The sequence below is a fragment of the Myotis daubentonii genome, chromosome 4 (assembly GCF_963259705.1).
Source record: "Myotis daubentonii chromosome 4, mMyoDau2.1, whole genome shotgun sequence".
NCBI lineage: Eukaryota > Metazoa > Chordata > Mammalia > Chiroptera > Vespertilionidae > Myotis > Myotis daubentonii.
Window position 1 is genome coordinate 34,185,153 of NC_081843.1, and position 16,951 is coordinate 34,202,103.

The 16,951-nt window shown below is 46.0% G+C and overlaps 1 protein-coding gene across 3 annotated transcripts in view; it reads right to left on the minus strand.

Moving 5' to 3' along the window:
* The window catches only part of STYXL1 (serine/threonine/tyrosine interacting like 1), a 55,445-nt gene that overhangs the window by 21,697 nt on the left and 16,797 nt on the right, over nt 1-16,951 (minus strand). Inside the window, exons 3-5 of one of the 3 annotated variants that reach the window (XM_059693508.1) lie at nt 16,316-16,377; nt 12,072-12,207; nt 6,843-6,991 (exon numbers count right to left, since the gene is read on the minus strand). In XM_059693508.1, coding sequence (XP_059549491.1) covers nt 6,843-6,991; nt 12,072-12,207; nt 16,316-16,377 — 347 coding nt within the window. The remainder of the gene's footprint in view (nt 1-6,842; nt 6,992-12,071; nt 12,208-16,315; nt 16,378-16,951) is intronic. The other 2 variants (XM_059693509.1, XM_059693510.1) reach the window with 2 other exon arrangements.

Here is a 16,951-nt window from a genome sequence, read left to right on the forward strand (position 1 = left end):
TGGGGTCCCTCGGCCTGGCCTGCACCCTCTCACAATCCGGGACCCTCTGGGGAATGTCAAAGAGTCAGTGTCGGCCCGATCCCACAGGCCAGGCCAAGGGACACCACTGGTGCACGAATTCATGCACCGGGCCTCTACTTATATATAATAGCCATATTTTACAACATGGAAACAACTTAAGTGTCCATCAGTGGGTAAGCGGATAAGGAAAATGTGTCACATATATACAATTGAATATTATCCAGTCATAAAAAAGAAGGAATTCCTATTAATTTGCAGTAACATAGATGGGCCTTGAGAGCATTATGCTAAGGGAAATGTCTGATAGAAAAAGACAAATCATCTCACTTATATGTGGACATTTGCAAAACTCATAGAAACAGAGAGTAGAGGTATGGTTGCCAGGGGCTGGGGCAGAGTAGAATAGGGAGATGTTGATGAAAGGGTACCAACTTCCAGATATAAGGCAAAAAAGTCCTGAAGTTCTAATATACTGCATTACATACTTTAAAATTGCTAAGAAAGTATATTTTAAATGTTTTCACTGCACACACAAAAAAGGTGATTTTGTTAGGTGATGGATGTGTTAACCTTATCATGGTAATAATTTCATAGTATATACATATATAAATCATCATGTTGTATACCTTAAACTTATACAATGTTATATATCTACTAGAGGCCCGGTGCACAAAATTTGTGTGTGTGTGGGGGGGGGGGGTCCCCTCAGCCCAGCCTACACCCTCTCCAATTCGGGACCCCTCGGGGGATGTCCAACTGCTAGTTTAGGCCCAATCCCTGGGGGATATTAGTCTAAGACATCCCTGGGATCGGGCCTAAACTGACAGTTGAACATCCCTCTCACAATCCAAGACTGCTGGCTCCTAACCACTCACCTGCCTGCCTGCCTGATCACCCCTAATGGCCTCTGCCGGCCAGCCTGGTTGCCCCTAACTGCCCCCCCGCCAGCCTGGTCATCCCCAACTTCTCCCCCGCCTGCCTGGTTGACTCTAACTGCCCTCCCTGCCAGCCTGGTTAACCTTCACTGCCCCCCTACCGGCCTGGTCGCCCCTCACTGCCCCCCTCAGCCGGCTTGGTCACCCCCAACTGCCCCCTTCCCCTGTGCCGGCCTGGTTGCCCCTCACTGCCTCCACCACTGGCCTGGTTGCCCCTCTCTGCCCCCCTCTACTGGGCTGGTCACCCCTCACTGCCCTCCCCCCCGCCCCTGCCGGCCGGGTCGCCCCATGCAGCCTGCTGTTTGGGCATTCCATGAAGGTGTCCCAACCAATTTGTATATTACCCTTTTATTAGTAAGGATTACACATGAATAAAGCTTGGGGGATTAAAAATATGATAGTTACAAGGAAAGATTATTAGAGTGCCAATCACGTGGTTAGAAAAAAAAAATCATCATTAAATAATAAAACTAATTTTATAAACAAGTTGGAAAACAGCCAGAAAAGCATATCAGTCTAAGACATGCTTTTCAAAGTGTACCTGTTCTCAAAGTGTGCTCCAGGGAACAGAGGGCTGGTGAAAATTTTCCTAATGGTTCCTTGGACTGAGCTTTTGTAGCTTAGATGTTTGTAATAAAACAGTGGCTACATAGTTATTGCTGGCATGAATTGAAAATGTACTTGTGATATTTAGTAAAATAAAACCTAGGCAAAACCTCAAAAAAAAAAGGAAAAAGAATTCCACTAACATTGTATAAACTGACGTTTCTAATATCTGTTAGGTCATAATTTTTCCATCAGTATTCATGGAAAATGCTGACCTATGTAACTTCAAAGGTCAAACCCAGCTCTAAAAACTCCTCTGGCTCTGAGTCTACTCAAAAATAGCATCTTAAGTACCTAAGACTACTTCACTGTCCATGTCAAAGCCTTCTGGAATCAGCACATCTCCCCTCCCAGTGAACCCACTGTGAGCCCACATCCTTCTCAAGCTGTCAGCCTCAAAAAACTCTATCAAAGAACAGAGCAAATCCTCAGGTTTGCAAAAGAGATTCATGACTTTTTTACCTGCAGGGAGACCCGCTATCTGTAGATGTTGACCCAAAGCATCCCCAGGGCTCAGGCTGACTTCACTCACTCACTCAGGATGTTCAGCTTGCTGGAGCCAAATGAAATCCTAGTTCCATTTAGAAAACCTCACTAAACACCCATCACAAATCTATCAACTCCCTTTCTGCTGCTTTCAAACCAGTTTCCTTCCTTTCCTGTGCCTGTGCAGGCTGCAGGGGAAGAGGGTGTGACATGGATAAAAACATGCTGTGCTGTAAAGAGCAAGCACATGTTAATTCTAAATGACTTAATTTTGATAGCCACATCAACAAATGCAAAACAAACAGATATCTACCCTGGCTGGTGTGGCTCACTTGGTTGAGCATCGTCCCATGCACAGAGAGGTTACTGGTTGATTCCCGGTCAGGGCACATGCCCAGGTTGTGGGCTCAATCCCTAGTAGGGGACGGGCAGGAGGCAGCCAATACATGTCTCTCCCTCTCTCTACCTCTCCCTTCCTCATTCTCTAAAAATCAAGTATATTTTAAAAAATAAAATAAACAGGTATCAAATTAACATATCCAAACTGAGCCCACTGCTTTCCTCCCACACTGCCTCCTTCTCCTGTGCCCACCACCTCAATGAGCACACCACAGCCACCGTCACCCACACCTAAACCAGGCATTATACTAATCTCCTCCTCCTCTCCCATTGCCTCCCTCCATATTTTTTAAAATATATACTTACTGATTTCAGAGAGGAAGAGAAAGGGAGGGAGAGATAGAAACATCAATGATGAGAGATAATCATAGATCGGCTGCCCCCTGCATGGCCCCCACTAGGGATCGAGCCCGCAACCCGGGAATAAAACTGTGACCTCCTGGTTCATAGATCCAGCCTCAACCACTGAGTTATGCCAGCCAGGCCCCCCGACTCCATATTAAACAATGCCACTTTCTAAGTATTTCTTGAATCCATTCTCTCCTCTCCATCTCTACCTCCTAGCAGGTCTCTCCAAATCAACTCTGTCCCCACTGATCTGCTCTCTGCACTGCAGAGTTGATCTAAGTGCAGTCTGACCATGCCACCCCTCAATGTAAAAATATTCAGTAGCTTACCATCATCTCTCTCTAGTGTGGCCTACACACTCCTTTTAGTCACAGAACTCCTTTACTCAAGGTGAAATCTTATTTAAGGGTTGCACACATGTAAAACAGGGAATTATAGGTCACTCCGTCTAAGGTAGAGGGGCAGTCTCAGAGCATACATTTGGTTTCTCCATCTCCATTCATAAAAGGAGTTCCTTGGGAGCAAGGACACCCCTGCTTTACAGTGTAGCAGAACAATAGCAGGAAGTGGGTGGGGCTTTCACTCTTGCTCCTGAATTAATAACTGAGCAGGAAGAGACAAGCAGTAGGCACCTACATTCTAGAGAAGACCACAAACAATTAGGGTGGAACTCCGCACCAGGCCGATAGCTACCATCAGCCACCACCCCACCCCTCTTCCCAATCTATAAATATAAGGCAAGTCACAGATGTACATACATGTCAAAACTCACCACACTGTACATTTTAAACATGTGCAGTTATTCCTATGTCAATTATCTACACTAATAAAAGAGAAAAATGGTAATTGGCGTACGACGATACCCTTTTCATTGGCTAATCAGGGCTATATGCAAATTAACTGCCAACTAAGATTGGCAGTTAACTGCCAACAAGATGGCGGTTAATTTGCATATGTAGGCACAATGCAGGGAGGCAAAAGGGAAAGCAGGAAGAAGCCCCCTGCCACTGACAGTGATCGGAAACCCAGGGGGGAGCTAAGAACTGGGGGGCAGGGCAAAGGTGGCCCTGGGGCCGCCTTTGCCCTGCCCCCCAGCCATGATCGGAGAATCAGGTGCCTTTTCCGCCCTGGCCAGTGATAGCAGGAAGTAGGGGTGGAGCCAGGGATGGGAGCTGGGCACGGTCGAAGCTGGCAGTCCCAGGAGCTAGGGGCTCCTTGCCTGGGCCTAAAGCGGAGCCCACGATCGCGGGGCCGCTGCAGCTGTGGATCCCCGCTGCCCGGGCCGAACGCCTCAGCCAGAGGCATCCTGCAGGGGCAGGGACGGAGCCCGTGTGATCGCGGCGCCCCCCGCTGCCACTGCGGGTCCCCGCTGCCCGGGCCGGACGCCTAGGCCAGAGGCATCAGGCCTGGGCTGGGGGCAGAACCAGTGATGGGGGGAAATGAGGGTCCCCTGCCCAGGCCTGACGCCCCAGAGGCGTCAGGCCTGGGCAAGGGGCCGATCCTGCGATTGGAGGGTGATGGGGGTCAACGCCTGAGGGCTCCCAGTATGTGAGAGGGGGCAGGCTGGGCTGAAGGACACTCCCCCCCGCCCCACACCCAGTGCACGAATTTCGTGCACCGGGCCCCTAGTACCTTAATAAAACTTTAATAGGGGAGGGGCAATGAATTATCAGCAGTGTCATGTTTGTAGAGAAATGCTGCCTCTGAACACTGCAAAGCCAGGAGGCAGTGCTCCTCTAGGAGTGAGGGTCTGTAGGATGGGGAGACTGGCTGTACACCTGTTGAGCTGAAAATCATCGTGTGGTTACCTCCATGAAAGCACAGAAGATAGTCCTTTGGAGAGCTAGATTGGGGACAGGTCTGACCTCTGACATGGGCCCTCACCTTTTGCACAGGCTGGTTGGAACTGCTAAGTCAGCAAGGCAAGGAGAGGCTACAGTGACCACAGTCCCTTGTGGCTCATTCGGGAATTCGGGGGAAGGGTTATGGATGGATGGGGGTTATGGGCTACCAAAGGAAGGAAAAGGTTGGGAATTAAGGGTATTCCTGGCTTAAAATCTCAGCTGGCTTTCTCTCTGAGGAATCTTCAATAATTAACAGCCCTCCTCCACAACAAAGCTCCAAGGAAACCGGCAACAAAGGCCACCAGCAACCACAGAACCCGGTGAAGTCAGCGTGAGAAGAAGGCACCTCCCCTCCACCGACAGCAGCCAAAGGGGCCAGGCCCCGAAGGTTGGAAGAGAGATGTCCGTGAAGCTAACCCACACCCTTCCCCACTCTCAGCCCCCAGCAAACCCAAGGCTGCCCAATTCTGGGAATGGGAAGAGATGAGATTTGGTTTGAGATTGGAATGTTAAACCAGCCTAGCTTGTACTAGACTGACTGTCCTTATTCCCTTTTAAAAATTATTTCAAAAATACACAAAAGTAGAAAGAGCAGTGTAATAAACCCCTAGATCTATCACCCCTCTGCAAACATTATCAACTAATGGCCAATTTTGTTTCATCTATACTGACTTCCAACCAATCCCAGATTATTTTGAAGGAGATCTCAGACATCATATTATTTTACCCATATATATTTCATTATGTCTCTCTAAAAGATACCAACTCTCATATTTTAAACTTTTTTAAAAATATATTTTTATTGATTTTTTACAGAGAGGAAGGGAGAGGGATAGAGAGGTAGAAACATCAATCAGCTGCCTCCTGCACACCTCCTACTGGGTATGTGCCTGCAACCAAGGTATATGCACTTGACCGGAATCGAACCTTGGACATTTCAGTCCGCAGGCCAACACTCTATCCACTGAACCAAACTGGCTAGGGCCCAACTCATATTTTAAAAAATATAACCATAATATTGTCATCACAACCTAAAGAAAACACAGGGCGGCCCTAACCGGTTTGGCTCAGTGGATAGAGCATCGGCCTGCGGACTCAAGGGTCCCAGGTTCGATTCTGGTCAAGGGCATGTACCTTGCTTGCGGGCACATCCCCGTGGGGAGTGTGCAGGAGGCCGCTGATAGATGTTTCTCTCTCATCGATGTTTCTAACTCTCTATTCCTCTCCCTTCCTCTCTGTAAAAAATCAATAAAATATATTTTAAAAAAAAAGAAACACAGGGCAAAAGTTTACAGTTGTGAGTATACAAGAGTTTATTCTTGTATTATTATTTATTAATTATTATTTTCCATACAAACTATAAACCTACTTTTGTCCTACCCTGTATAATAATTCCTTACTATTATCAAATGCCCAGTTAATATGCACATTTCTCAAATCATTTTATGACTAAATTGAAATTTTTCATAATCGAAAGAGGCCACAAAGTATGGAATCTCCACAAGATGGTACTAAGGGCAAAAATGAGAGCACAGCTAAAGGCAATTGCTGAAAAGAATGAAACCCTTAGATGTTTGCATTCCACTGCAGTCAGATTCCTCAATAAACCAGGTACTGCACAATGCCGCCTAGGGATGGATGCCTGCCTGCCAATCATGGCTATCCAATGCTTGCTTTGCATGCCCTCACCCCTCTTCCTCACAAGCTCCTCCTCCTTTAGATTTGGCTCCAGAAGGTAGTGCCTCTCCTCTGGGCTCCATACACCTCGTGTGCCTCTTGGCCACACCCCTTGACTCCCCTACTAGATAAGAACTTCTCAAAGGCAGGGACTGCTTTCTCACCTTTTTGTATCCTCTGGACCCAAAAGTTAAGAAAGTTGAGGCAGCTTGAATCATGACAACCATCCCTGCCTTTCTGACTCTGACTATAACCCACAATCCAGAATTCCCCTGCTTTCTGAATAGGCCTCATCTTTTAAACTCCATGTTGGCTTTTCCCCAAATGTGACAATTATAAATTCATAATCTTGGACTGGACCTCCTGGCTACCCCAAGTTCATTTCCCAAGCCCAGCCTTCAATATTTTTTCCATCTTTTCCATGTTGTCTGTCTCCTCTTTCTCCTACCCTGTTCCCCAACCCACGGTTTTCAAGGGAAGGCCATGCTCCCATCTGAGCCTGCCTGTGTTCAGCACCCTGCCTTACCTGCGGCATCCAGATGATCTTCTGCGTCCGGAAAAAGTGGTACTTGGCTGAGAAAGACTCATAGCCCCCTCGCAGGATCTGGACGGGGTGGCGGGTGAGGTGAGCTAAGGCTTTGCCACATTCAATGGCAGGTCCTCCGGTAAACAGTTCTAAGAGTGGAGACCAAAGAAATGAATGTTTCCTGTGTTCCCCATTTGTCAAAAGCTTCAACGAATGGCCACTTTATTCTGAAAAGCAATTATCTAGGAGGCTGAAGCAAACATAGATATGGGTGTTACAATTAAAATGTAAAAGCAACTTACCATCAAGAAAGTTAATCTTTTTCTGTAAATATATATAGTATTATATATTGTATGCCACATTATATGTACCATACAAGTCACCTATTTGTACAGGGTACAGCTAGTGTACAATTCAATGTTTTTTAGTTTAGTCACAGAGTTGTATAATCATCACCACAATTTTAGAATATTTTCATCACCCAAGAAACCCTGTACCAGTGAGAGGGGTTCACTCTTCATTTCCCTCCAAAGACTCAGCTCTAGGCAACTGCTAATCTAACTTCTCTATGGATGTACCTATTCTGGACATTTCATATAAATGGTATCATACATTATGTCTGACTTCTTTCTTTTTTTTTTTTTTTTTTAATTTTCTTTTTTTTTTTTTTAATTTTCTTTTTTTTTTTTTTTTTTTATTGCTTAAAGTATTACAAAGGGTATTACATATGTATCCATTTTATCCCCCCGCCCTAGACAGTCCCCTAGCCTCCCCTATCACCCAGTGTTGTCTGACTTCTTTCACTTGGCATAATGTTTTCAAAGTTCATCTATGTTGTAGCACATGTCAGCACTTCATTTCTTTTTACAGTTGAATAATATTATATTGTGTGGCTCTACCACACAATATAATATTCATAATCCATTCATAAATATTGGTGGATGTTTAGGTTGTTTCCACTTTTTGGCAATTAGAAATAATGCTGCTATGGACATTCATGAGCAAGTTTTTGTGTGCACATGTTTTTATTTCTCTTGGGTACATTCCTAGGAGTGAAATTGCTGAACCATGTAATAACCCTACATCTAACTTTTGAGCAAAGTGCCAAACTTTCCACAGCAACTGCACCATTTTACATTCCAACCAGCAGTGTATGAGTGTTGAAATTTTTCTACATCCTCGTCAACAATTGTCTTTTTTATTATAGCCAACCTAGTGGGTGTAAAGTGTTATCTCATTGTGATTTGTGGTTTTTTAAAATATATTTTTATTTATTTCAGAGAGGAAAGGAGAGGGAGAGAGAGATAGAAACATCAATGATGAGTGAGAATCATTGATCGGCTGCCTCCTGCAAGCTCCACACTGGGGATTGAGCCCGCAACCTAGGCATGTGCCTTGCCTGGAATCGAACCCGGTACCTTTCAGTCCACAGGCCGATACTCTATCCACTGAGCCAAACCGGCCAGGGCCTCATTGTGGTTTTGACATCAATTTAATCTAAAATGCTTTCATTGATCTATAGATTCACTATTGGACAATATGCAAATTAGATATATGTGGTAGGAAGTTTGTGTAATTAAGACTAAGCCAAAATATTCCAAGCCCAGGATCTGACCGCTAAAGAGAAATACTGTGCAGCAGACTCTGGAAAGTTAGCTAAAGGAGAAAGGGATGGGCATGGACTCTGACAGCTATAATGAACCTTTGTCCAGGGAAAGGAGGCCAATTCCAGCAGGGGCTGCTGAGGAAGAAAGCCGCTTGAGACCCATCTGGAGAAACTGTATTTGGGGAAAGAGCCTGCAGACAATAGCAAGGCCAGGAGGAAACCAAAACAGGAGCCAACGCCCACCCCTGAGGGCCTGACTTGGATGCCAGAGAGCCCTGGATCTCCCAGGGTCTCACAGCCCCATCTCCCTCTTGAGTAAGAGACTGATGGGGTAGGTCAGAGGGTCCAGGCGAGTTAGGGAGAGAGTTCCAGGCCACTACTGCCTTTAAACCAGATAGCTGATCCCCTGCCAATGTCACACAACCAGCTGGAGTATTCACATACAGGGATGAAGGGTTTGAGATGGAGGAAGGACAATTTCCAGGAGATAATTAGAGACTCAGACAGAAAGCCAGGGCCCAAGTATTCCAGCAAGGATGTAATGGGGTTAATGTTTTTGAAACATTAAAGTTGTTCATTTCGCCCTAGCTGGTTTAGGTCAGTGGTTGGAGCATCAGCCTGTGAACTGAAGAGTCGCAGGTTTGATTCAGGCCAAGGGCACATACCTCAGTTGCAGGCTTGGTCTCCAGCCTGGTAGGTCGGGGCATGTGCCCAAGGCAACCAATTGATGTGTCTCTCTCACATTAATGTTTCTTTCTCTCTGTTTCTCCCACTCCCTCCACTCTCTTAAAAAAAAAAAAAAATCAATGGAAAAAATATCCTTCAGCGAGGATTAATAACAACAACAAATGTTTTTTTTTAATTTGTTCATTTCTATTCCCATTAATCTTGAGTTCTCCATTGACATGAGGTTTCTCACACCTTGAACTGGGTCACCCACTGCTTCAAGGGGAGGAGGGCAACCACCTGGTACAAGGGAGTCATCACTTAGCCTGACCTTTAAGTTAAATTATTTGAGGTCCCTAGCCAAACAATTGTCTTGAAAGTCAGACTGTGCTGAGGGAGGAGGAAAGGAATCCAAAAATTCCCAAAGCTTCTCTTCACAGTTGGTGTAAATGTCCTGGTCCAGGGAGCTCCACCCACACATATCATGAGCCCATTGTGGGTGTCTCTAATCCATGTTTGCAAGGAGGATTTAACATAAGGGAAATGTTGCTCATACAAAAAGGGAGCTGCCCTTTGCATGCTAAAAAGAGCTTAGAGAGAGCATCCTAGGGACTAAGACAAGGGAAGATATTTCCTGGATTCCTAAGAAGACACCCAGCTGAGGGGGGTAGAAAGCTAAAACCAGCTGTGCCCCATTTCCCACTAGGATTCTGAGACTCCCGCAGCAGAGGTGTGGAGTGGTTAACCTAACATTGGAAGCTGCAGCAGGCCCAGGGATGAGCACGTGTGGAATGTCAGGGAAAGCCTGGATAGGAGGGCACAAGGCTGAGTCCCCAAGGATCCAGCGCCATGCACCGACAAGGCAAAGGGAACCACTCATGACTTACGATGGACGTGGACATTTTGGGCACAGCCCATGGCCTAAGGCCCCACAGGCTGGGCTGCACCTCTTCCAGAGGTCAGCAGAAAAGGTCTACATTAGAGACCAACACCTGCTTCAAGGATGTGATGAAGGTTCCCCCTCAAGGAAATCTTTCCCAGAATTTCTTGAGGGTCAGGGAGGTGCGTGCTTAACAGTGGAAAGGAGAAAGGGGTGGTGAGAGAAACCCTGATATGGTCTTCTACCCCAAAGACTGAATTTACCTGAAAGATGCCACTTGAAAGGAGAAAAGTTGCCTTGAGTGGGCAAGGTGTGTGCATGTGTGGTTTTGGTTTTTATTGTTTTGCTGTTATTTCGTGATTGTAGTTACCTACTCAGTGAGAACAGGGGCTGCATAGCACGGTGAGGTCAGTTATAGAATGTAGAGAGGGTTATTTTTATTGAGCACTGTTCCCTAGGGTTTCAGGGTCCAGCCTACAATCCCAGGATTGGCAGACCAGACCCACCTTCATAGGAATGTACTGCAGACTGTGAGAACTTGGGGAAGATAATTTCCTGGCTAAGGACCTCCTGGGAAGACTGGCTTTATTAAAGGTGGAAACCTAGTGCCACCCAGTGACCATTTGTGTGAATGCCCCAGCTCATAGACCCACCTACACATAGTGACTGAGGCACAAACAGCAGAGCCCCATGTCAATGGCCAGGGGCGGTCAGCCCAAAGCAGTGGCTGAATGGAGATTGCTGTGGAACATCAGTAAAGCACATTAGAACCAATCACGTTTTAATGCTCCAGCTCAGGGCTTGAGTGACTTTGCATTGTTTTCCAACATCACTACTCAGGCCTTAGAAGACTGGACAAAGCCAAACTGCCTAGGTTTGAATCCTGGCCCCACCACTTACTAGGTGTGGGTTTTTTTTAAAAATCCACAAATTCTTTCAAATGCCTCCCTTTAAAAGGTTGAGTCTAATTCCCCTCCCCTTGAGGGTAGACTATACTCAGTGACTTCCCTCTAATGAATAGAATGTGGTGGAAGCAACTGTGTATAAGCCCCAAGACTAGGTCATAAAAGACATGTGGCTTTCCCTTTCTTTCTCTCTTTCTGATCACTCACTGGGGGGCGGGGGTACCAGCTGCCATGTCACGAGGCCATGCAAGCAGTCCTATGGAGAGGTGTATGTGGTGAGGAACTAGTCTCCTACCAACAGCCGGAATGAAACTGAGGCCTCCTGGCTATAGCCATGTGAGAGAGTAATCTCAGACGGAGATCATCCTGGCCTAGTCAGACCTTCCAGTGACAGCAACCTTGGCTGACACCTTGACTACAACCTCAGGATAGACTGTACCAGAACCTGCCAGCTAAGCTGCTCCCGAATTCTGGACCCACAGAAACGATGAGATAATTACTGTTGGTTATATCCAGCTACTGAGTTTGGTGGTAGTTTGCTATATGGCAATAGATCATTCTCTAGGTGTGAGATCTTGGGCAAGTTACTTTGCCTTTCTGGGCCCTAATGTCCCCATCTATAAAATACGGATGTTACCTTTTAGGAGACAATTCTCCATGGTCTCTCACATCTTGACATGTCCTTTAAACAAGGCAGTGGCTTTTCAAGGATATTTATATAACCAACAGCTTTAGAAGATAGACTGTTTTTTCCTCCGGAGCCAAGGATGGGTCGGCTTCTGCCCATTATAAAAGATTCAGGCCCCCTAAGCTCAGAGTTCTTCTAACATACAATGCACTACATGAATAAGTGTACTTGGCTGTCTTCATGTCACCCTGTGAGAACTGAGACTTGGGCACCAGTGCAGGAAAATGAAGACATTCTGGTTATTTTTAATTGCTGTGAGTGATAAAGTCCTTTGTCTCTGACCCAGGAGCCTCATGTCTTCAGCCAGCATCTCTGAAATGGTGGCAGGTTCAGAGCTCTTCCCAGTTCTTCATATTGCCATCCTCATAGGGAGGTACTGCAGACTGCAGGAGTTGACCCAGGGAGAGCACCTGACATGGTTCCTGGCATGTGTCAGAAGTGTTGAATAACTGTTAACTTATTCTATGGCTAGTGTAAAACCTACCGTTTTTACTACTGTCAGAGCTGTCACTGTCATCTTTTATAATTAGGTCCAGGCAGCTGGAATTTTTATCATACACCACACAGTACTTCACACACTCTAGATCCACAGACTCCGGGATAAGATATTCATCTGCCTCCTAAAGAAACCACAAAAGAAGCTTGTTGGCAGGTGGGTTCAGATGAACAAATATTCCCTGCACACCAGCACCAGGAGGAGCTGGAGGTAGGACTGTGCCTGTTTGCCTGACTGCACATGGGCACAGAGACTGGAGAGTCTACTAAATTCCAATGATCTTCCACACCTTCATCCCCTGCTATGAAAAGCTGACCACAGTGGACTGGACCAGAAATAAGTGCCTGGCCAAAGAACAGCCTGCCTAGTGACTCACCAACTGAACTAACATACCCTATCTCTGGGGGCAAGTGGTTGTTGATAGGGGCCAAAGCCAAAATCCCTCATAAGAACATTTGAGCCAAAACCGGTTTGGCTCAGTGGATAGAGCGTCGGCCTGCGGACTGAGGGGTCCCAGGTTCGATTCCGGTCAAGGGCTTGTACCTGGGTTGCGGGCACATCCCCAGTGGGAGATGTGCAGGAGGCGGCTGATCGATGTTTCTCTCCCATCGATGTTTCTGGCTCTCTATCTCTCTCCCTTCCTCTCTGTAAAAAATCAATAAAATATATTTAAAAAAAAAAAAGAACATTTGAATAAGCAGAAGTCATAAGCAAGCAGATAGAATGAGGCCAACGGTAAGCTCAAATATAAGCTTTGTGAGAGCAGGAACACTGATGTATCCTGAATTTCTAGAACAATGCCTGGCACGTTAGGCCATAAATATGGTTAAAGGAAGGAATGGGCAAACAGGTCCATGAAGAGTAGTTAGGAAGTGGTTGAGTCACCATCATGGTGGACACAAGGGCAGGAACAACGGGTGCCTTCTGCCCACAAGGGAATGAGCTCTCACAGAACCAGACCTTCCTAGGATCCCAAAGGGAATTCCAGAGCTCCAGAGACCTGGCAGGGCACCGGCCCGGAGGTTAGTCCCCATTGGTTCTCAATGCTTCCCGAAAGTCCCCACTAACTCAGGGGACCTGAGTCTTACTCTGTCCCTTGGGACTAGTCTGGTTGACACAGAGGCCCTGACAGAGGACCTGCATGTGGGCTAGGACTAGTACACGTCTACTCTACAAGGCAGAGAGATAAAGCCCATACAGGTACCGGGAAGTTCTCTGTAACTTGAAGGGGAGAAATCATATTTGTCTACAGGAATTAGCAGACCGTTGGTGCTCAGATTATGAGCAGGATTCATCCAGGTGATAATGAGGAAAGGGGGGTTCTGGGTGTGGAAAAGAGCATGAGCAAAGGGAAAAGTGGAGCAAATGGGAGAGCAGGGAGCGGTGTGGCTGGACATTCATCCAGTTATTCAATAAACATTCATTCAGAACCTACTTTGCACTTACACTGTAGGTTCTGGAATACAGAGATTTTTTTAAAATATGATTTTATTGATTTTTCAGAGAGAGAAGGAATAGGGAGAGAGACAGAAACATTGATGAGAGAGAAACATTGATCAGCTACCTTCTGCATGCTCCCTACTGGGGATTGACCCCACAACCCAGGCATGTGCTTTGACCTGGAATTGAACCAGTGACCTCTTGGTTCATGGTTCGATAAAAAAAAATTTTTTTAAGAGAAATTGCCTGAGTTGGTCTGGAGGACTCAGAAAGGCGCACAGGGCAGGAGGCATTTGAGATGAAGCTGCAAAGGCAAATGGAAACTTGCCAGATGGACAAGGACTGGAGGGGTGTTTGAGGCAGACGGAACAGCTTCCAGTCACTCCCTTTAGTCAACAAAAAGCTACTGAGTACCGACCTGATGTCGGGAGCCAGACAGAGCATCCAGTATGCAATAATGAACAACGCATACTCCCACTCTGGACTCAGAGAGAGCAGTATGTTCAGAGATCCGCATGGACTCTATTTCCTAGATCTTAAGAGACCACTGGTTGTAAGGTGCACCACCAATTTAACAACAGTTGCAATCAGGAGTGTACATAAAAAGAGGGATTTATTGGCATATAACAATACTCCAGGTAGGGCAGGGAGCAAGTGGTCCCAAGTAAAGCCTGAGCCAGGGCTCTAAAGCCCAGACCTCCCTCTCAGGCTCCACTCCTCTGCTTTCCCTGCACACTGACTCCACCTTCTCAGACAACTTTTCCTGAAGCCCAAGTCATGGCCACCAGCCACAGCGATGCTCAGACTCCAATCCTCCAAACTTCGTTACCAAAATAGAAAGAGCTGCCTTCTTTAATTCCAATTCTAAGCTGTTCAGTTTTTATCCTTGGCTGATTTGTGGCCAGGGTTTGGATACTGTTGTACTGAGCACCACTAGACCCCCCTGGTTTGAGCAGGGAGAGAAGTTCCCCCTCAAAAAAGGGCCGGGTGAGGCGGAATACCAGGCAGAAAATAATAGATGTGTTTTTCAGGCAAATCAATTGTAGGATACATTCCAATTTTAGAAATGTGAAAATATGGGGGGCTGGAGGTATGGGCATCTTAGAACCAAGGAAATGCAGCAGGACAATGCTATTGAGGTGTTAGGTCAGAGAAGCATGCTGGAGATAAGGCTGGAGAGGGAGGTGCATCAGGTAGAGAGGCTCTGTGTCCTAGGAGGCTGGGAGTTCCCTAAAGGCGCAATCTACTGGAAAAAACATTGGCGAAGGGAGGCAAGAGGTGTCAGTCTGCCTAAGGGGTTCTGAAGGGCTGAGATAGAGAGAATGGCTCTTTTCCAGAGTTGGGGGTGCTACAGAATCAAAGGGACATGCACACTTGAGAGCTGAGTTGAAAACTGAAGGCCATGCATCTTGAAGGGGCTCTGAATAGGCTACAAAAAGCACAGAAGGAAATGCAGGGGATTTAGAGCTAGAGGAATGGAGCCAGGGAGTTGAAAATCCAAGGGCAAAAAAACAAATAGAAAAACACACCAAAAAAAAAAAAACAAAAGAAAAAGATGGATTGTGCTTGGGAAAGCATGTTAGACAGTAAGCTTATCCTGGAAAAAATACATGAGCCAGGGCCCGTGCTCCCTGTCGAGTTATGTCTGGGAAAGAACTAGAGTTAGAATTACCAAAGTGGCAGTGGGACAAACTTTTAGAAGTAAAATTGACAGGACACTCAACTATGTGCATACTTGAAGCTGGAAGCTTGGGTAAGATCTTTTTTAAAATATATATATTTTATTGATTTTTTGCAGAGAGGAAGGGAGAGGGATAGAGAGTTAGAAACATCGATGAGAGAGAAACATCGATCAGCTGCCTCCTGCACACCCCCTACTGGGGATGTGCCCGCAACCAAGGTACATGCCCTTGACCGGAATCGAACCCAGGACCCTTCAGTCCGCAGACCAATGCTCTATTCACTGAGCCAAACCGGCTAGGGCTTGGGTAAGATCTTTGAGCAAGAAAATATACTAATAGATCTGAAGGAGACCAAAGATAGCCCAGTGGTTTCTTTATAGGTAGCAGAAGGAGAAAATGAAGCTGAACCAAAGAGACAGAGAAGGAGCCCGGGAGGCAAGAAAGAACCTGGAAGTCAAGGGCAGAGAATGTGGTCAGGACTGCAGAGATCAGAGATGGATCCTGAGTGAGGGCTGCCAGGCTTGACAATGTCTTGAGAAAGAAGATACCCCGTGGAGGCAGAGAAAAGGGCCTCACTCCCGGAGTCAGGCAGTGACTGCTGAAGAAGGGCTTTGGCTTTTTAAATAGTTGGAATGGAGAAAGGAAGATGGGAAGAGATCTGATGGAAATGGGAGGGAGCTGTTTCAATCTTTGAGTTACAGTAAACATATAGTTTATTCCCCAAGTAGAATAAACCATATTGGATAAATGTATATGGAACAGACTCTCTTCTGGTCTGTTCCCTAAGTAGAACAAAAGCTCTGAGAGGGCAGGGACAATGAATTAAGGGCATCTTGTATTTTGTTCTATCGCCAGGGTCTGGAACAGTGCCTGGCACATAAAGGAATTAAATCAATATTTGTTTGATGAAGCTTTTGACCATGGTGGTAGGAGGGACACCCTAGGGAGTGTGTGAGACCCTCATGTTGGATGCACAAGGGTGGTCCTGCCTCTGCTGCCCAAAGTGTCCAACAGTAGATGCCACCTCCTGGATCTAGGATAAAACTTCCCACTCTTCCCATCCTCTGTAAGACAGCCAACCTGCCCCAGATTCTGACTCTACCAGGATACCTTCTTCACTCGACGGGCTGTAATCACATGGCTTTCATCGTACTCCTGTTTGGAACGCACATCTGAAAAGGAAGAGTATTTAACTAATAACTGTATTTGCAAAAGAGCACATGACCAAACTACTTAGAAAATTCACATCATCATCATCATCATCATCATCATCATATATTTGTTTGGCTGGTAAGTGATAGCTACTGTCAGCTTAAAACTCAAGGTGTTGTTCCACTATTCTGAGCTGCCCACACCAAGACTCACCTGCCCCATTACAACCACACATCCCTTTAAGGGGTAGTGAGACCTTGTATCTTGATTTAGGGGCAGTTTTCTCTGAGGCCCAAAAAAATGAAGAGGGGAGAAATTAAAGCCAGGGTGAGCGCATTCTAAGTGCCCCCATGGGATTTTAGACCCTAGAACCTAAGAGCTAAGGTTCTAATGCTCCTGCAAGGACAAAAGGTGCATTATTGATGCTCCTCAAAGTGGGGGAACATGGAACAGAAATTAAGCCTAATGCATAAATGCTACAAATGACTGTTATCCAAAATACAGAGTTCCTAATGTTCAACAATAAGAAAACAAACAACCTAATTAAAAAATGGTTAAAATATATGAACAGACACCTTACCAAAGAAGCTATAC